This window comes from Bos javanicus, chromosome 3, assembly GCF_032452875.1.
Source record: "Bos javanicus breed banteng chromosome 3, ARS-OSU_banteng_1.0, whole genome shotgun sequence".
Classification (NCBI taxonomy): domain Eukaryota; kingdom Metazoa; phylum Chordata; class Mammalia; order Artiodactyla; family Bovidae; genus Bos; species Bos javanicus.
Window position 1 is genome coordinate 45,759,369 of NC_083870.1, and position 20,776 is coordinate 45,780,144.

Below are 20,776 nucleotides of genomic sequence, written 5' to 3' on the forward strand. Positions count from 1 at the left end.
AAATTATTAGGCTGAGATGCATTTTGGTAAGTTTGCACCATTTTAGATGAGCTGTCTCACCAAAGCCTACAAAAAAATTAATGTGGAACACCTGATATTTGACTGTGCTTCCAGATGGAGGGACAGCTTGACAAATGCCATCATAATTTACAACTTTAAAAAAGTGTACTGTGAATGCATTTTCAGTAAGCTTCAAACAGCTTGGATTATTTACAGGTACAACTGTGTTTAATGTGGAATTTCAATGGATTTAAAATATTATTAGATTCAATTACTGATCGTGGAGTATAGGTGTGGCATATGAGCAATGTGATTATATGCCTTAATTAAATTTCTCAGAATAGAATACATCTGTTTGGTAAGGTTGAGGGAATGGTAAAATAACATTTAAATTTTATATTTGATTATTGAGTATCACTGAAGAATCTCTCATCTTTGGAAAGATAGCATATTTGGGGCTTATCCTATATAGTGGTTTAGGAGAATAATAGTCACATAAAATAAAAATGGAAATACATTTCTAACTCTTAAGGATAACTTGCACACTTATACCTGTAAAACAACCAAAAAAGAAGTATGGATTGCTAATTGATAAGATCTATATTAGTGTGCAACCTAATAGAACACTTAAATCTATATCTCTGTGGTCAGGAAATCAACTATTGAAACTTTCTGGTTAACCTGGAAAAGGAATCATATGTATTACAATTATATATATGTCATATGTGTATATATGCACATGTGTGTAAATCCTCTTTCTCTCTTTCTAAATATATGTACAATATATGTATGTATGGGCTTCTCAGGTGGCTCAGTGGTAAAGAATCTGCCACCAATGCAGAAGATGCTGGTGATGCAGGTTCGATCCCTGTGTTGGGAAGATCCCCTGGGGAAGTAAATGGCAACCCACTCCAGTATTCTTGCCTGGAGAATCCTGTGGACAGAGGAGCCTGGTGGGCTACAGTCTGGAGGGTTGCAAAGAGTTGGACATGACTGAACACGCACCACTACTATCCATATGCATGTATACATTTAAAAAAATCTCCAAAAAAGAGGATATAGATGATCTGGTGGTAAGTAAAGTATGATTGTAGGAAGATGAAAGAAATCTGACTTTGGAAAATTACTCCAGGAAAAAGAAAGTAGTTTGACACATTTTAACTAGAAAGTCATTGATAAATACTATGATTTTACTTCCCAGGAATAAGTAGAACATTGAGAAGAATACATGGTAAAGTGAAACTACAGTTTCTAAAACAAACTGCTTAGTGTGTAAATCTCCTTCAGGATCTACTGAGTTCATTCAGTCACTCAGTATTTTTCTCATATGTTTCAGTCCTTGCCTAGAAACTGAATATTCAGTAAGCGACCAAGCCAAATATGGACCCTCGCTTCCTGGTGCTTACATTCATAAATAGATGTGACATATATTACACAAATCACACCACCCTTATGGCAGAAAGTGAAGAGGAACTAAAAAGTCTTTTGATGAAAGTGAAAGTGGAGAGTGAAAAAGTTGGCTTAAAGCTCAACATTCAGAAAACGAAGATCATGGCATCTGGTCCCATCATTTCATGGGAAATAGATGGGGAAACAGCTGAAACAGTGTCAGACTTTACGTTTTGGGCTCCAAAATCACTGCAGATGGTTATTGCTGCCATGAAATTAAATGACACTTACTCCTTGGAAGAAAAGTTATGACCAACCTAGATAGCATATTCAAAAGCAGAGACATTACTTTGCCAACTAACGTCCATCTAGTCAAGGCTATGGTTTTTCCAGTAGTCATGTATGGATGTGAGAGTTGGACTGTGAAGAAGGCTGAGCGCTGAAGAACTGATGCTTTTGAACTGTAGTGTTGGAGAAGACTCTTGAGAGTCCCTTGGACTGCAAGGAGATCCAACCAGTCCGTTCTGAAGGAGATCAGCCCTGGGATTTCTTTGGAAAGAATAATGCTAAAGCTTAAACTCCAGTACTTTGGCCCCCTCATGTGAAGAGCTGACTCATTGGAAAAGACTCTGATGCTGGGAGGGATTGGGGGCAGGAGGAGAAGGGGTCGACAGAGGATGAGATGGCCGGATGGCATCACTGACTCGATGGCCGTGAGTCTGAGTGAACTCTGGGAGTTGGTGATGGACAGGGAGGCCTGGCATGCTGCGATTCATGTGGTCGCAAAGAGTCGGACACGACTGAGCAACTGAACTGAACTGAACACTCAAATAAATTGGCAAATAAAATCTGACAGGGCTATGGGGCTTCCTTTGTAGCTCAGTCAGTAAAGAATCTGCTGCAGTGCAGGAGACCTGGGTTCGATCCCTGGGTCGGGAAGATGCCCTGGAGAAGGAAATGGCAACCCACTCCAGTATCCTTGCCTGGAAAATCTCATGGACAGAAGAGCCTGGTGGGCTGCAGTCCACCAGGACTTTATGGGGTCATAAAGAGTCAGGCACGACTGGGCAACTAATACCTACTTACTTATGGAGAAAAAAATAGGGTGCTGTGAAAGGATAACAGAGACAGGGTAGGTCTAATTTTGTTGGTGGTGGGCATGGGTCAGGGAAAGTTTCTTTGAGATCTAAAGTGCCAGTGGAATGGAGGATATGTACAAAGGGAGAAAAGTGGTAGAAGACAAGACGTAATATTACCTTGTAACTGGAACACAGTGACTCTTGGCAAGAGAAGCCCTAGGGTGAAGCTGCAGAAGAGAGGAAGTGCTGGTTATTCAGAGGTCACAATGAAGTTTGTATTTTCTTCTGAATGCAGTGGGAATCACTGAAAGATTTATTCTGTGTGTGTGTTTTATGAGCCAATTAATACTTTTTAAAGCTTACTGCTACTGCTAAGTCACTTCAGTTGTATCCGACTCTGTGTGACCCCATAGACGTCAGCCCACCAGGCTCCCCCGTCCCTGGGATTCTCCAGGCAAGAACACTGGAGTGGGTTGCCATTTCCTTCTCCAGTGCATGAAAGTGAAAAGTGAAAGTGAAGTCGCTCAGTCGTGTCCGACTCTTAGCGACCCCATGGACCGCAGCCTACCAGACTCCTCCATCCATGGGATTCCCCAAGCAAGAGTACTGGAGTGGGGTGCCATTGCCTTCTCTGTTTTAAAGTTTAATCTGCAGTGAAAAGGAGTAAGAATAGAAGTTGCAATACAATCAGCTTGGCTCTTGGTGGGTTCAGTGAAGATGGAGAAATGAAGAAATGTTCCAAGATGTATTTAAGAGGTTGAATTCTGAGAGCTTGGGGATGCTCATTAAATATGGGAGAAAAAGGGAGTCAAGAAAGATTTCAAGGTTTCTGTGTAACTTTCTACCTTCTCTTAATACACTATTTAAGAAAAATGTATCCATCTCCTAGTAAATTCCAGGTTCTGGAAGGTAATCTGATGGTTTGTTTAAAGAAGTCTTCCCACCCACCCATGATAGTGAGCACTCACACCCCATTGCTGCTGCTAGGTCACTTCAGTCGTGTCCGACTCTGTGACCCCACAGATGGCAGCCCACCAGGCTCCCCTGTCCCTGGGATTCTCCAGGCAAGAACACTGGAGTGGGTTGCCATCTCCTTCTCCAATGTGTGAAAGTGAAGTTGCTCAGTCGTGTCTGACTCTTCGCGACCCCATGGACTGCAGCCTACCAGGCTCCTCCGTCCATAGGATTTTCCAGGCAAGAGTACTGGAGTGGGGTGCCATTGTCTTCTCCGACACCCCATTAATTCTGCCCTAATCCTTCTTTTACCTTTCAGGCAGGCATCTCTGTCTCCTATTAGTTTGCTCATTTCCTTACTCTGAGTAACTTTCCATGAGAGTGATGTTTCTTCTTGAAGACTATAGCCAGATAACCTAACACAGTGTTTGGTAATGAAAATGTTCAATAAATATTTATTGAATGAAATGATGAACTAACGAAAGAATAATGATGAAGAGGAAATACTAGAACCCAGATGCTCACTGTCTAGCCAAGAGAACTAAGAAGTGTGACAAAATCCTTAACAGAAGTAAGCAAGATGAGTTTCAGGAGAAGAGAGGACGATGGAGGGAAAATGGAGAGAGACATGTGGAGTACAGATAGATATACTCAGAGGTGAGGAGAATATTTTCTGGATTGAGACCATCTCCAAACGAAATAGCTCCCTCCCCAGCAAGCTCTAAAACAAAACATAAAGAACAACTCCTGACAAGAGCTTCACGTTTTAGAATTATTTTTTTAAAGGCCATTAGAATGGATTGTCCTGCAAATATACAACCTTGATTCTGTACCACCTACAGGACTTAACTGCTTCCTGCTTCTGACTGTAGAAATTTTTTCTCACCTCTATTCCTGGCCCCTCTTCTCCTCGCCTCCCTCTTGCCCCCGCCCCCAGGGACCGTCCATTTTCAGAAAATTCTTGCCCTTTCCTGTTTCCGCCTATTTGTTGAATGTACGGAGGAACATTTACTACCTTATCCCTGAGGAATTCTGAAGATGCAGTTGCCAAAAGACAGTGTTTCTGCACCTCGCAGGGCTCCTGTGGAAGGAAAGAAAATGAATAATTTGTTACTTAGGGCGTCGATTGTTTTTACCTTTAATCTTGCGGCTCTGTCACATCTAGCCCCCACCTACCTAGCTCTGCCTCGAACAGTTTATAGACGAGAGGCCAGTGCGCTCTCTCCCTCCCTTCCTGCCAAGAGTAGCAGGAAAACAAGCAGCTAGGAGGAGGGGCGGAGGCGGGAGCCGGGGCAGGACTCCAGTCCGCCGCTCTGCCCGCTGTGCGGGGCTAGAGGAGCCTCAGGGCCCCGCGCGCAGCCCCGCCCCGGGGGCGTCACCGCCTGGCGCCCGCCCCGCCTCCGCGCCTCTGGCCCTCCGTTTCCTATTTCTAGGGGCGCTCGGGCAAGCTGTCACTTTCGTCTCTGGCTGAAGCCTGAGGACGCGGAAGGGTTCGTGGCAAGGAAACCCCAGGCTCTGGGCATCGCCATGGCCCCTGTGCTAAGCAAGGACGTGGCGGATATCGAGGTACCGACTGCGCGCGGGCTGGCGAGGGGAGGGCGGGGAGCGCAGCTGGTGGGTGCCCGAAAGGGCGCTGTGGCCACCGCCGGGCCGGGAAAAGAGTGGGAGACTCGGGAAACTTTGCCTCCGCTCGAGTTCTGCGGAGGAGGAGGAGGAGCAGGAGCAGCAGAGGAGCCGGCGCCCCGTGTGCGCTGGCGGGGAGAAGAGTGGGAGTCCGCGGCTGCAGGGGTGTCCTTCGCGTTGGGACCTGGCTGTTTACTTCGGAGTCGGGGTCCGAAGTTTCTGGGTGGCCGTGACTGAAGCACTAGAAGAGTTCGAGGGAGATGGACTTTCTCATAAGGGCGTTCATTTCGCAGCCTATCCCGCACTTCCTCTTTTGCCCTGTAAGCATTTCGGGATACCTGTCTGTTACCCCCACCTCCAGTCGCTGAATTCTGCATATTTGCAGAGGTGGAGGATAGAAATAATGGAGATGTATGTGTAAGCTACAGCAGCCACTGCTAGCCTTAGTATTGCTTATGAAAGTAACATAGGGAAGAACGAGATAGGATATTGAGAACATGAAAAATACAGTGCCTTCAGAAATACAAAATAAACTGTATATTCCTCTTCTCAACAGTTTTTTTTATTTTCTCTTGCACCCTGTTCCTGTAAAAATGTCATCTTTTTTCCTGTGAATAAACAGAAAGTAACATGTAGTAACCTGAAGTAACATGACCATTTCCTTCGATTTCTCCCTAGGACCTTTATGCATGCGACGAGAGAAATATAATTACAAGCAGTGATTTTAGACATACTAATCCAGTGTTCACAGTTCTGAGCTAAAATAAACTGCTTTTTAGTTTTTTGTTGTGTTTTGCTTGGGGCTTTTTTGTTCATGCCTGTGTTTTCTTAACAAATGACATTTTTCTTTCCTCCGTCCTTTCAGTCAGTGGCTTAAGTAAAACTTTAAAACCACCTGTTTGCAAAAGAGCTGCTTTTGCCACCGCGTTGCCTCTAACATTGATTGTAGTAACTTTGTGTTCTGTTTGGGGGATGGTAGTAGTGTTTTCTCCAGACTCCATACTTCGTTTGAAAAATCCATCGTGGTAATTAGAGCCAAAGTATGACTGAGCACACACGCACATGCTGTGTGTACATGTCTACTTAATTTTACTTGTGATTTCTCTTGTGGATAGTTTACTTTTTCATATTGATCAGTGTGATATATTTAACCCAATATTCATTCATGCACAAGGTAAAGGATGATTGATTTATGTTGGCCTTTTTGGTCCTTGTTACTTTGACTTAACCAACCCCCGTCCCCCCACCCCTTTTTAAGCTAACTCAAATAGTAACCTTCTGACAACCTTCATGTAGTACTGATGTACTGACTTCAGAATTAAGAATGTCAGAGGGCTGGCAGCTTTTGGAGTTTGAATTTCTTTATCAGTAGCTGTTTTGCATTTGTCCATGAAATCAGTTCTTAACCACATTACACTAAGGAAAAGATGCCACTGAAACATTAATGACCAGTTTAATTTCCCAAATTGTTTCAACTAAGACTATTTAAGAAGGTCAGACCCTTACATTTACTCACCTCAGTCTAACCTTAGTCAGCCTGATATTACTTGTAATATAAAATAGTGGTATTTAAGCTTTTTCAGCTTTTGTGTAGTTCACACATGCAACACACTTTAATCAGTAACATCTTTCATCACACATAGTTATTTTCTTTTCCCTCAAAGTAATATCCACGATTCCTGAGCTAGAGTACCATGAAAGAGCATGAAATTCATCATTAAAATATAATGCAGTGTGAAAAAATACATTAAGTCTAGAGGAATACATTCAAGCGTAGATGTCTCAAGTGATCCTATTGACTCACCAAAGTTCATTTTTTTGAATGAATTATGAAAGCTCATAATTTTTAGTTTTCTATCAAATTTGAATGCATACATTGGATTTGGTTTTTTTGAATGAATTCATTAAAACCATTGTCTAGAAATTTATCTGCTTGTGACCATTGCCTTAGTCTCAAATATATGAAGCACACCATCTTTAAAAAAAATTATCAGTGTAAAACAGAGTACATGTTCAATTGATAAATGAGAAAAGAACAGAAGGTGATAGTAACAACCCTCTATAACAGTGATTTAATTTCCCCCTTCAGCTACCTATAGAACCTCAAGTTGCAGTGAAGCAGCCAAGAAATATTTTATTTCTGGGGCAAAAAGTTATTGAGGTTTACAGAATTATTTTGTGTGCTCACTCCATATTTCTAACCTCAATCCAATATCACATCTGGGTTTGAAGGGCTGAGAGCATAAAAAACAGTCAGAAGGTCACCAGACTCCAAAACTAAAATATCCCTGGGTAGGAAGATAGGCATAGCAAGGATGCAGTAGTAGATAACAGGTACTTGGCAATAGAACCTAGCTCACATGCTCAAAAATTATTGTCGTTATAGAAGATGTATGAGAAATCAGACTTTTTTCCAGATATGTTAATGTGGTTCAGGACCACATTGTTTTGGAATCTGGTGCAAATTGCCTGTGGTTGAGGTCTATTTCTACGCCTTTTCAGACAGGTGACTGTTTAAATACCTAACTTCTCTGTGTCACATTTGCATGATTTGCTAAGTAAGGAGAATAATCAGACAAGAAAACATGTCATAGCACATCTTCTCCAGAAAAGAACAAAATATGATAAAATTAAAAATTTTGAACACTAAGGAAAATCACTGCCTATGAAATAATTGTTATTTTAAAGTTCATTAATGTAGCTATAGACTTAAAAGGTATTTTGCTTTGTGGGCTTACTTTTAGGATACAACTGAATTTTATCAAGAATGACTTTTGAATACAAATTCTTTGGGGAAGCTTTCAAAAAAGGTGACTATCAGACATTGATCACTTTCCCTCACCTCAGCAATACCTTCACAATAATTCACTTAGTTTGAATCGACAACTGGTCTAATGTCATTATCTGTACTTTTAAAAGCAAGTAAGAAGGATTTTGGAAGAGTTCACTTTTGTTCAGTGTTTTGTTCCTCTCCACTGACATGGATAATTGAGAATTTACTATAGAAGTATAGCTGAAGAAAAATGTTTGCAGGTACAGTGAACTTTTAATTAACTCTTTGGATATTAATAATTCTGGTAAGTATTTATAACTGAACTGAATTGCTATATACCACTCTACTGTTTCCACAACCCCAAGTCAAGATTTTTTCTTAGAATTATCAGTTAATGACTCTTTGGTAGTTTATAAACTCATTTAAAATTTACTGTGAATAATAAAAAAAAGGTTTCAGTCCAATATCCACAAAATCATAATACTTTTAGAGTTAAATAGAAATGGTTTTTGAATAACTGATCCTATAACTTCTATTCATTTGAGAAGACAGTCGAGAATTTTGTGTTTATTAATTAAGAAAATAAGATAATAAAGTGATGGCTTTGGGAAGCGGGAGTATAAGGGTAACAACTTGGAGAAATTAAATTTTTAGGAGAATTTCGCAAAAAGGCTAATTCGTTGGTAGAGGTGAGAAAAGATATTGCAAGAATACCCTTTATTATAACTGCTTTTGCCCCTGGGGAGGGAGGAGGTAGATCCCAAGAAGAAAATACAGACACAGCTTTGCAGAAGGTATGCATTATTTATTTATATAAACCTACACTTTTTTTAAGTCCAGTTTTGTTTCCTTGCTTTTATTGATTGGGTGCCACAAATCTCTGGGAATGCTATCTTGACTTGCTAAGGCTTTTAAAGCATTAAAACTAAAATTTCATTTTCAATTTGTTTTGTGAGTTTGCATTTTTAAAAATATACTTGTTCTCCCTACTTTAAGCTGTCCTGTGGACAATACTTAATTTTAAAGTATTTCTCCTTTCTAAGGAATTTAGCAGGGCAGTAGAAACGTGCCTGATTACAGTATTTGGAAAGTTACTCCAAATTTGGAGTTATTTCAGTGGAAGCCTCTTGTAGCTTTAAGGTACTATACACATTTCTATAGTTAAGAATGGTCATATATATATATATATATATATACATTTCATTATAGTTTTTCTTCTAAATTCTGCCTCCTACACATGAATTCAGATGACTTGCTTTCAGTGATTTAATTAAAAACAGATTAATGACTAATGATGAATCCATCACTAGGGAGATTTTTAGATTGGATCTGCTTAATCTTAATCATAGCAGATAGTGTTGACTGATGGCTTAATTGTAAAAGTGTGCTAAAATTCAATAGCCTCCTTTCTTACATTGTAGAAGGAATATCCAGTTTTGGAAAGCTCCACCTTTGCAGTGAGGAATTAATAAGAATACTATGAAGACCTTTAATCAAAATGCTGAGATAATTGGATGATCATTAAGCAATCATATCTTTCCTTAACTATTTGAATACAGTATTTTACCATACGTTGTATATGAACTGGCAACACAACAGCTGAAAAATAGACCTTCCTGTAGGATAAACAGGTGTGGTCACTTGTGGGGAGAATTCAAAAAATTAGCATAATGTTAAGTTACAATATTAGAAATACTAAAATTAAAGACAATGAGACTGAAAAATATTTCTTGTCATGAAATAATGTGACAAAGAAGCCATAAGATATTTGATATAGTCTAGGCCTCCGTGTGCTGAAGAGATTGAAAATGAGAACTGGCCAATTTGCCTTTCTGCTTCTTAGCTAAATGGACACAGTGATAAATAGTCCTTAAAACTATAAAGAAAATTCTGTGTCATTTATATCCTGCCTTAATTAAAAAATACTTAATAAGGCATTCTAAGATTGTGAATTTATCTATGATCAGGATTTTGATTTTCAAATGTGACATGTTTGCCTTCTGAACTTCATTTCCTCTTAATCCTCCATATTAAGACAGAAGGTGTTTTTTGGCCTCAAACATCAATAATGTGGGTGTTCACAGATATCCTGGAGCCAGTTATACTACTGATAACTCTTAATAGGATTATGTCTTTCCTGTGGTTTATAATTATTACTGCTTCCATTGCTTTTAATTAAAATGTTATACTAGTAGATATGAAACATCTGTATTTAATTCAGCATATAACTTTTCTTTCAGACTCTTCACCATAGTTATCTATATATTGATGTTAGGAACTCATTATATTTATATAAAATTTTTGATTTGTACTTCAAAAAATTAAGCTTCATTTCATGGTTAGTTTAAAAAACAAAATAAACACACTGTGTTAAAATAGGCCTGTGTTCACATCCTGCCACCAATATTATATATATTTTTGTTTGTATGATTGTGGTCAAGTTGTTTCCTAAACTGTCATTTCTTTCTTTGTCAGTTGGATTTAATCTTATTTCATGTACTAGATATAAGGATTAATTGGAGTCATGTACATATAATAACTCAGCATCTGTCACTTGAAATATATACCTCTTGAATGGTAGTAGTTATTTTAAATATTATGATTGAATGTATGTTATACATATATGTTATATAAATGTCATTTGGTTAGAATATTGCCCAACTCCAAGAATTAACTAGTGGTATCAAAAGCTGTTAAAATATGTGAGGAAAGAGAGAGTTCATGAAGTTAGAAGAATTATGAGAGGGGCTTATTACAGATTAAAAAAAGTTGCAGACATGACTTATGAGTAAATTCCTGAATTATTTTTGTCAGTATTAACAGTGAGATGGGGGAGTTTTTGAAATTCAGGTCAAATTAAAAGGACTGTCTTCATTTTGCTTTTGATTTCTGTTTAAAAATCATTTTAGCACCCACTGAATAGCAAGCCCTATAGTGTAAGCTGTAAAAGATTTAGAGGAAGCATGTGGTGAAGGCCTTTTCTATATAGGATTGTCCACATCTAATACACTGGGGCAGAGAGTCAAATGCAGGAGTCCTCCTACTCCTAACCCTTGCTGTTTCACTGCATTTGTACATGTGGATTGAATTGTTGGTGTTTTTCTGCATGTTTTTATGACTAGATCAGGTCAAACCATTGGGAAATTTACTTCTTGGCATTCTCAATGATTTTCAGACAGGATTATTGTTATTCTTCTGTGAAAAGAAATCCTTATGTATCATTATTTTAAGAAAAAGTGTCCAGCTCCATATCTCTTGTGTTTAACTGGACTAAACTTACAGTTTCTTTAAGCCATCATATTAGCTTCAAAGAAAGTTTTTTCTGGGCTTCTAAGCTTCCTTCCACACACTATATTTGTATAGTATTTTATAATATATATTTACATTATATATTTAATATATATTATATACTGTATATTACAGTATTATATACTATGCTATATATATATAATATATATTATATATACATATAATATTATACATTCTGTAACTGTTTTAAGTCTGAGGGAGGAGGGAATTGGAGATCAACCTATTTTGCATCAGGAAAAGGTAAAGTGTGTCCTTTCTAAAGGATGACTCAGATCATAAACTTTTTGCATTACATTATAATAATTTCATTTCTTTGAGGATTTCAGCTTGGTTGTGTAATAGCATTCTCACTATCCTCTACCTCTATCATAATAATTAAAGAGACAATCTGTGTTCCTACCTCCCAGGTGCTTGGAAATTGATATTATGAGTGCTTATGAATGTCCCCTTGAGGCAATCCTGACTAGGCCACTTTGAAGAAAAATCTCTTCATCAATAATGAAGCCCTGAGGGCCACTTCTCAGGGGACCAACACAAAATTACATGTCAACTCCAGGCCTGATTTATACAGATGGTGCTCAAGGATGGAGCCTGACTGCACTTCTCACTCCCCCAATATTTTATTACCTCCCACTCTCTGCTGATCCACCCCATGCCCCTTCCCACTTTCACTTCTCCCCCCAAGCCTCAGCCTCCAGTTTTCACCTTGTTTTTTCCTACTCAAGATTGACTCCTGTAAGTAGATCCACTTCTTTAGTCCTTGTGAAATCCTTTGAATGATATTAAAAATTGACCATAGTAGCATGTTAAAGCTTTAAAAATCTTAGTATATTTAACTAAAGGCCAGGTGAAGATCTTCAGCAAAACAATAGAAGATAATGTGTATTTACTATATGTTAGTGAAAATAAGCATCCTGGGATAGGGGCCAAGTTTGGGCATATTTTTGCTCCACAAGTCAGATCCTTTGCGTCTGACCTTGTGGAAGTCACTCAACCTCTGGGAAGAGTCTGCTGATTTCCTCAACAAGTTTGTTATTGATCAGTCTTTCAGTGATGGTTTGTAATAAAATATGGGATTGGTGAAATTGTTTGGAAACATGACCTGCTGGGTGATCATATTAAGGAAATGCAAGGTGGTGGTGTCAGAGCCAGTGTATTTTACACGCTATGTAGGATTAAGTGCACCATTTATACCAGCTGTGTGGATTTGATATACATCTGATTTTTACTTTTTTCATGCTTGCCTGCTTCCTTTTCTTTTTTAATCAAATAAATAAGTCTAAATCTCCCCTGAGCATGCAGAAGAAGTCTGATTTTTCTATATATGGCTGGAGTTCTGTGAAGGTGATCTGGAATTCATAAATTCATATTTTTGTATATCTGTAGGATGATGCTATCTTTAACTAGAAATTAGGAACAGAGATTCCAAAAAGGAATCAGTTTCTCCAGTGTGCTTTTTGATCGATAACTGTCAGTGGAAACTAGATTACAAATAGTTGGGTCCCCAGGCCCACAGAAATACAAGTTACTTTTCTCTGACTCTGCACCACAGTGTCCTCAAAATTCTGGGGATTCTCTGCTATATATTTTTCCATGACAGATTTTGGGGAATGCTGGTGTAAAAGTTTGATGTCCTCAGTAATTCAAAGAGAAAGTTATTCAGTTCCCCTTCACAGATCCCTGGGAATAAATCATGACAACTTTCACAGAAAAATACTCTTTTTGAGAGGTTAATTTTCATTAAAACATTTTTTCATTTCTCTAACTTAATTTTAAAATTATTTTTAGTGATCATTATAGAAGATTTAAAAGATACAAAAAAGGGTGAAAAGAAGATCCCAAACATACAGTCACACCACATAAAACAGTCATGCTAATAGTAATTTAGTATTATTCTATCATGAGGTTTTTTTCCCCTAAATAGTTCAATCATATACAATATTTATATATTTATTGAGGTGTAGTTAATTTACAGTATTAGTTTCAGGTGTACAATATTATGATTCAAAATTTTTATATATTATACTCCATTTCAAGTTATAAAATATTAACTATATTCCCTGTGCTGTACAATATAACCTTGTAGCTTATTCATTTATACATAGTACTTTGTATATCTTAATCCACTACCCATATCTTGCCCTTTTTTCCTTTTTTCTCCCCGCTGGTAACCACCAGTTTGTTCTCTGTATCTGTGATTATGTTTCTTTTAGTTATTTTCATTCATTTGTTTAATTTATTTTTTGATTCCACATATAAGTGTTAACATGTAGTGTTTGTCTTTCTCCATCTGACTTATTTCACTAAGCATAATACCCTCCAGGTCCATCCATTTTGTTGCAAATGACAAAATTTCATTCTCTGTTTTGACTGAGTAGTATTCCAGTGTGTACACACACACACACACACACACACACACACACACACACGGCCCCATCCACCAGCGAGCAGGCTGCCTTAAGATCCCTTGAACACACAGCCTCTGCTACATATGGCCCTGTCTACCAGTGGGCCTGGGACTTGATCCCACACACCAGGGAGCAGGCATTAGAACTCGTATCCCTAGGGCCCTTCAACCAGAGACTCCAGAACCCAGGTCTTCCCTCAAGTGGGCAGGCAGTAATCCCAGAACCCAGTGAGTTTCAGCCCCATCTGCTAGTGAGTGGACACCAGTTCCAGTTCAGTTACAGCTTGGTGGCCTGCCATGACAGGGTCCACCTTACCTATCAGCAGGCTGACACCACTCTGAGAAACCTTGGCCAGCCGCCACAGGTTCTGACTCAGCAGTGAGTTAACACAAGCCTGGGGCCATGCAGCCAGAGACCCTGGGAACTGGCTCTGCCCAACAGTGAGCTGGCACTAACCCTGGGATCCCATGGACCCTGGCCCCAGTGTCCCGTGGAACCTACCAGTGTCCAGCACCAGCCTCAGACTCCACCAACCCTGGCCCGACCCACCAGCAGGCCAGTATCAGTTCTGAGATATCATGGACTCCTCAGCCAGTTGCCCTGACTTCCAGCTTCACTCATCAGCACCAAGTTTGGGACACCCAGAAACTCACAGCCTGCCAGGGCAGGAACAGGCATTATCTACCAGCAGACAGACTCTAGATCCAGGAATCTTAACCCTATGCCAACCCACTCCAGAACCAGCTTTGCCTAAGAGTTAACCAGTACAAGTCCTGGGACCTCCTGGGGTTCTCCATCCAGCTGCCTTGTGACCTGGTGCTGCTAACCAGTAGCTTGCAGCTTCTGTACAAGGCAAGACTTGGAAACCAACTGGATGAAGGAGCAGCTACATCTACCAAACTACCCACTGTACTCAGCCTGCTGCAACAGACGTACCCATGCAGCCTTCATAGGTGCACCACTGAAGCATATAGCTCTAGTGATCAGAGGGGACTATACTGCTGGGATGCATAGGGCATCTCCCACAGAAGGCTGCATTTCTCAGGTCAGGAAATGCAACCAACCTACCAGATAAAGAGAAATAAAAACAGCAATTCAGACACAATGAGGCGACAAAGAAACATGTTCCAACAGGTTAAGGTAAACCCCCAGATGGAAAACTAAGTAAAGAAGAGATAGGCAATCTACCAGATAAAGTGTTTAAAGTAATGATTGTGAAGATGATCAAAGAACGTGGGAGAAGAATGGATGAACAAAGTGAGAAGTTAGAGGTTTATAACAAACAGAAAATATAAAGAGAAACCAACTAGAGATGCAGAATACAGTAGTTGAAAGGAAAAACACACTAGAAGGAATCAACAGTAAATGAAATGATACAGAGGAATGGATCAGTGAGCTAGAAGACAGAGTAGTGGAAATTATGGACACTGAACAGAAAAAAAGAATGAAAAAAATGAGGACAACTTAAGAGATCTCTAGGAAAACATAGTAAAAACTATCTCATAAAAACATAGTAACATTTGCATTATAGTTGCCACAGAAGAAGAGAGAAAAGTAAGAGAACAAGGTTGAGGGTATCATAGGTGAAAACTTTCCTAGTCTGAGAAAGTACACAGACATCCAGGTCCAGGAGTCATAGAGAGGCCCAAACGGGATCAACACAAAAAAGATAATACCAAGATGTATTGTAACTGAAATGGGAAAAATTAGAGAGAGAGCAAGAATATTAAAAGCAGCAAGGGAAGAGTGATGAGTTATATAGAATGGAGCTTCAATAAGGCTGTCAACTAACTTTTCTGCAGAAACTCTATAGACATGGTGTACTTAAAGTGATGAAAGGGAAAACCTACAGCCAAGAATACTCAACCCTGCAAGGCTTTCATTCAGATTTGATGGAGAGATAAAAAGCTTTTATAGACAAGCAAAAAGAAAAAGAGTTCAGCACCACCAAACTAGCTTTACAAGAAATATTAAAGAGGCTTTTCTAAGCAAGTAAGAAAAGGCCAGAACTAGAAACATATATAAATTACAAAAGGAAAAGCTCATTGGTAAAAGCAGATACACACTAAAGGTAGTAAATCCACCTCATACAAAGCTAGTAAGAAGGTTAAGAGATGGAAGTAGTAAAATCATCTATATCTGCAAGAGGAAGTTAAGGGCTACACAAAAAGATGTAAAATATGTCAAAAACAATAGTAGTGAGGGAATGGGGAATAAAACTGCAGGATTGCTAAAATGCGTTTGAAACTAAATAAGCAACTTAAGAATCACATACATGTATGTATACATACATATATAGTTATGTATAGACCTCATACTCAATATTAACCTCAGACCCAAAATCTGTAATATATACCACACAAAAAAGAGAAGGAATGCAGTCTTATATTGGCCTTTTTATTCTGTCAGAAGCATTTCCCTACATTCTTACTAACTTTTTAAATATTTTTAAATAGCAGCATGATTCTCTGGGAGTGGAGATAACAAAATTTATTGAAGATAAACTTCATTATCTTTTCATTCATGCTTTTGAATTGTGGTGTTGGAGAAGATTCTTGAGAGTCCCTTGGGGTTCAAGGAGATCCAACCAGTCAATCCTAAAGGAAATCAGTCCTGAATATTCATTGAAAGGACTGATGCTGAAGCTGAAGCTCCAATATTTGGTCACCTGATGTGAAGAACTGACTCGTTTGAAAAGACTCTGATGCTGGGAAAGATTGAAGGCAGGAGGAGAAGGGAACGACAGAGAATGGGATGCTTGGATGGCATCACCGACTCAATGGACATGAGTTTGAGTTAGCTTAGGGAGTTGGTGATAACAGGGAAGCCTGGCGTGCTGCAGTGCATGGGGTTGCAAAGAGTCAGACAGGACTGAGTGAGCTGAAACTTTATTATCAGACATTTATTTTGTTTTTAGCATAGTTATTAAAAATAATGCTTCAACAAATTTTTTTTCTTAAAATACTGTAAATATTCTTGAGAGGGAGGCTTTAATGGTTTATAGTGCATTTCAGTTACACCTTTCTAACTTACAATGATTCAACTGAATTAAGCAACTTTAAAAGGTATATTTAAAATGGAAAAGGGGCTCATTATTGAGTGCAAAGACAGAAAGGACAAAATGGAATTGGAACCAATTATTCATTTGCCTCATCCTCATACCACCAATACAAGGCTATGAAATGACATTAGGCATTTGGAGGTCATTTCATTTGATGTGAATATGGTTTGATTTGGACTCGGTCCTGACTGATGCTTATTTTTAGTTTGTGGCTTTATTGCCCAATCATGGTTCCTTGTTTTTGCTGCCCTGAGATAACAAGATAAGGGGGTGGGGAGTCTCAAATTGTTATTTTGAATGGATAAATCTCAGATTGTCATCTCAAATGAATAAATATAATACCAACTGCAGATGTCCCAGTTTGTGACTAAGGATAGAAACTCTTATATTGAAGTCCAACTACCAAAATCACTCTAGCAGTCCAGATTCTCAAAGGATTCTTTCGCCTTAAGTCTTTACATCAAAAGAATGAATAATGTGTGTGTGTGTGTGTATACACAAGCACATGCATGTTTGCACTTTTTCCCTTTTTCTCATAGTACTTAAGAAGATGAAAGGGGCAATTAGTGTAACTACTTTTGCCTCAACACAGTTGTGTCACAATGACAAATTTAATAAAGCAAAACATTTTTCTTTTGTCCTAGGTGTGTTAACCAAAATAACTTTTTAAAGAACATTTCTTTTCTTTTTTTAATTTTTTAATCTTTGGGCTATGCATCCCAGCATGTGGAATCTTATTTTCCCAACCAGAAATCAAACCCACACCCCCTGCATTGGAAGCATGGAGTCTTAACCACTGTACCACCAGGGAAGTTCCAAAATAACTTTTGATTCATGCTTCCTTTTAAAGCTAAAATTTACTTGCAACCCGAACTCTGAAGATTGGTATTCTTAAGCCTCTATGTTTTTTGAAAGAGATAAAGCATTCATAGAAAATTCTTAGATGGTTCATGAAAATTACTGCCCATCACCCCTTCATCCCCAAGCTAGATAGTAGTAAGCAAAACTTTAAAATATTTTTATACGAGTTTAAGATCACATTATCATGAAAGGATGCTAACTGCAGGTAAACTATTGTAAGGATTCGAAATACTTGAAAACTAGTACAGTTTTATATGGCTTTTACCAGTGTTTGAATGTGTATAAAATGATACCCTTTTAAGGTTAATAATGTTTTTTAATTTTTATTAAATTTTTAAATAAAAAAAATGATGAAAACATCAAATGGTTCGATTCCTGGGTCGGGAAGATTCCCTGGAGGAGGGTGTGGCAACCCACTCCAGTATTCTTGCCTGGAGAATCCCATGGACAGAGGAGCCTGGTGGGCTACAGTCGATGGGGTTTCAAAGAGTTGGACATGACTGAAGTGACTGAGCACACCTAACTGAAGAATGGGGGCAGTAATAGTAACATACCATAAGATTGTTGTATGGTTGAGGGAGACACTACATATTTAATAGTTTTGAACACATAGTAGCTGTGCAATTATCAGCTATCAAAATATCAATGGCTACCAATGATTGTTTTTATTCTAAGGGGTTTTTTATCCCTTTGAAAATATGGAATGGAGGGGAGGGAAAGAAAACTCAATGTTTTCTTTCACTGAGTTTGATTTTCACTGAGTTTGGGCAGAGGGCAGTGTGGTAATCAAGGGGTTGGTACGCTGACAGGAACATAGAGTTATAAGGAGTAGAATACAGAGGAAAGATGATGTGAAGATACATGAGAAAAGATTGCCTTATGAGTACGGAGGCTGAGATGGAGTGAATCATCTACATGCCAAGTAATGCAGAGGATTGCCTGCAAACACCAGAGCCTCCACAAGACACAGGTTTCAGAGGAAATAGGGCAGTTGACACTTTAATGTCAGACTTACAGGCCTCAGAACTGTGAGCCTGTTGTTTTACGCCATTCAGTTTGTGGCATATTTTTTTAATGACAACCCTAGCAAATGAATACAGATTTTAATATGAATTGCAGAAAAGCAGGGATATTTGTGGAAGGAAGGAAGAGAAGGAGGGGTGAAAGTTTGGAAATAGAGATAGTAAGGCTAGGGATAAGCTAAAGTATGTAACAGGGGAGAGCTTTATAAATTCACATTCATAGCTTAAGGAAGTAATTAAGGTCAAATATCATAATATATTTTAAAGAGCCCTAAACATGCTATTAAAGTCCTGGTTCTGCCACTGTATGGCTTTGTCAAATTAAGCTAATTTCTGTTCATAAAATGGAGATCATGATCCTTTTCCTGTCTACATCACACTATAATTGATTGGAACAAATGAATTAAGAACAAATGCATTTGTAAGCTGGATTATCATGAAGTCATTTGACTTACAGACATGTACAGTACTTGTATGAGGGAAAAGTATGTTATAATTAAATATGACAAAGAACCAAATAGATAAATTCTAAAATCTACACAGAAAATTAAATATATTTTTTTGAAGCTAAAGTTATGAACAAAGTATGTATCTTCATTCAGTTTTATAAGTAATTGTTAAGTATCTGCTATATCCTAAGCACTGCATTAAGTATTAATAAGATGTGGGGGCTGGCTAAAAAGATTAATGTGTCTTTCCTAAATGAGCTTATGACATCAGAATGTAATTTGAAGCAAATTCACAAATAAGTATAAATCAAGATAGAAGGTGAAAAGTGCTTGGGTATGATGGTTCAGAATTATGGTGTTAGAATTAAAGTATGCATATTATAAATCTACTTTCATGCATCTTGATTTAGTTTCACACTGCTATTTTCATTTTATTGAATAAATGATAATAGATTCATGTAAGCTCTGATATAATCTTTTCCCACATTCGCTACAATCTCTTATAATTCAAGGGCCAAAAAATGAGTTAGGTGTCTGTTTCTAGGGATAGATAGAGGAGGACTGTCCTGGCTGAACCAGGTCAAGTGTAAGACAGGTGTTACTGCAGGAGCTGGTAGAGTTAGTGGTAAGAGGGTTAAATGTGGGTCTGTGTACTCAGAGCACTTTTTTCCCCCCACCTTACTTAAAAACATGTTTCCAACCTTTCAAAGATATATTAGTTTCAGAAGTGATGAGGCCAAAGGCATAGAAAGGTTAAATGGTGTGACTATAGGCAGTGGTGAACTGGAAACTAAAATCTATGAAGATGAGCCAGTTTTACATTGCTCTGTATTTAGACATTAAAAAACATGACATGAAAATGAGGAATCAAAGTAGTATAGGAGTGAGAAGTCCTTCAGATGTTACCTCATTTTTTCTCACTGTATGCATTCACAAAATTTCTCAATAAGATGTTTTATATTCATTTCTTCAAGGAGTCCTTCACATGTGTAAATGAAGCAAAGTATGAATGGCTTCTAATCCACAGACCAGATGGTTGCAGTGGAGGGAGCTGATGAGGCTTCATCAATCACTTCTCAACATGGTGTCAACTGACCAGTTTTGCCCTTTGCCAGGCTTCTTTGACCTCTGACAGGACACAGTCCTTATTTGTTGGAGAAATTAAGAAAAATCGGCAAAATGGACAAGAAAACTGGAATTGGTTTTGGGATTCTAAATATATATGATATATATGTTTTTTCTTTCTTTAGTTTCTATATATTTAGACATATGTTATAAAACTGATTCACCAGACCCCTTGACTGAAGGACATTATTCTTTTGCAGTTCTACTTTATAACAGTAATGATGCCACTGTGAAGACGTTCACTTCATATTTGAGAATTAGAAAAAAAATGCATTACAAGGGTGCGAGCTGTGATTAATTTGTATTAGCCTAACCATTGCCTCTTTTGTGTCTTTAGTACTAATACAATTTTGATTTAATTATGCTATAATGGCAAATGCTTAGAGGTCCATATTGTGTAATTATAATTTGCTCTACAATGTTCAAAACAAGGCAATTTGTCTAGTTCTCAGTTAATCTGAAAATGAAATAAATCAGGAATCTATGTAATTATTTCATTTCTCAATTTTAAAATAATATGCCTCCATAAGAACCTTTGGTTTAAAAATATAACCTTTGGGTTTGATAACCTTTATTCTTTGAGTCAACTTTTCTGGGGATATTAAATTACATTGACTAGTTATGCAAATTCTCATGCTATTACTCAAGCTCGCCAGTGCCTTTTAATACCCATGGGAACTACTTTGGATTAGAATGGACCTTTGAGTTCTTTCCATTATTATT

General features: G+C 38.2%; 1 protein-coding gene across 3 annotated transcripts in view; it reads left to right on the forward strand.

Annotated features, from left to right (window-relative positions):
• The first annotated feature begins 4,903 nt into the window (after positions 1-4,903).
• The window catches only part of DPYD (dihydropyrimidine dehydrogenase), a 930,948-nt gene continuing 915,075 nt past the window's right edge, over positions 4,904-20,776 (forward strand). For all 3 annotated transcript variants that reach the window (XM_061411115.1, XM_061411116.1, XM_061411117.1), the window contains exon 1: positions 4,904-4,988. In XM_061411115.1, the coding sequence (XP_061267099.1) occupies positions 4,950-4,988 (39 nt within the window). In that variant the 5' untranslated portion in view covers positions 4,904-4,949. The remainder of the gene's footprint in view (positions 4,989-20,776) is intronic.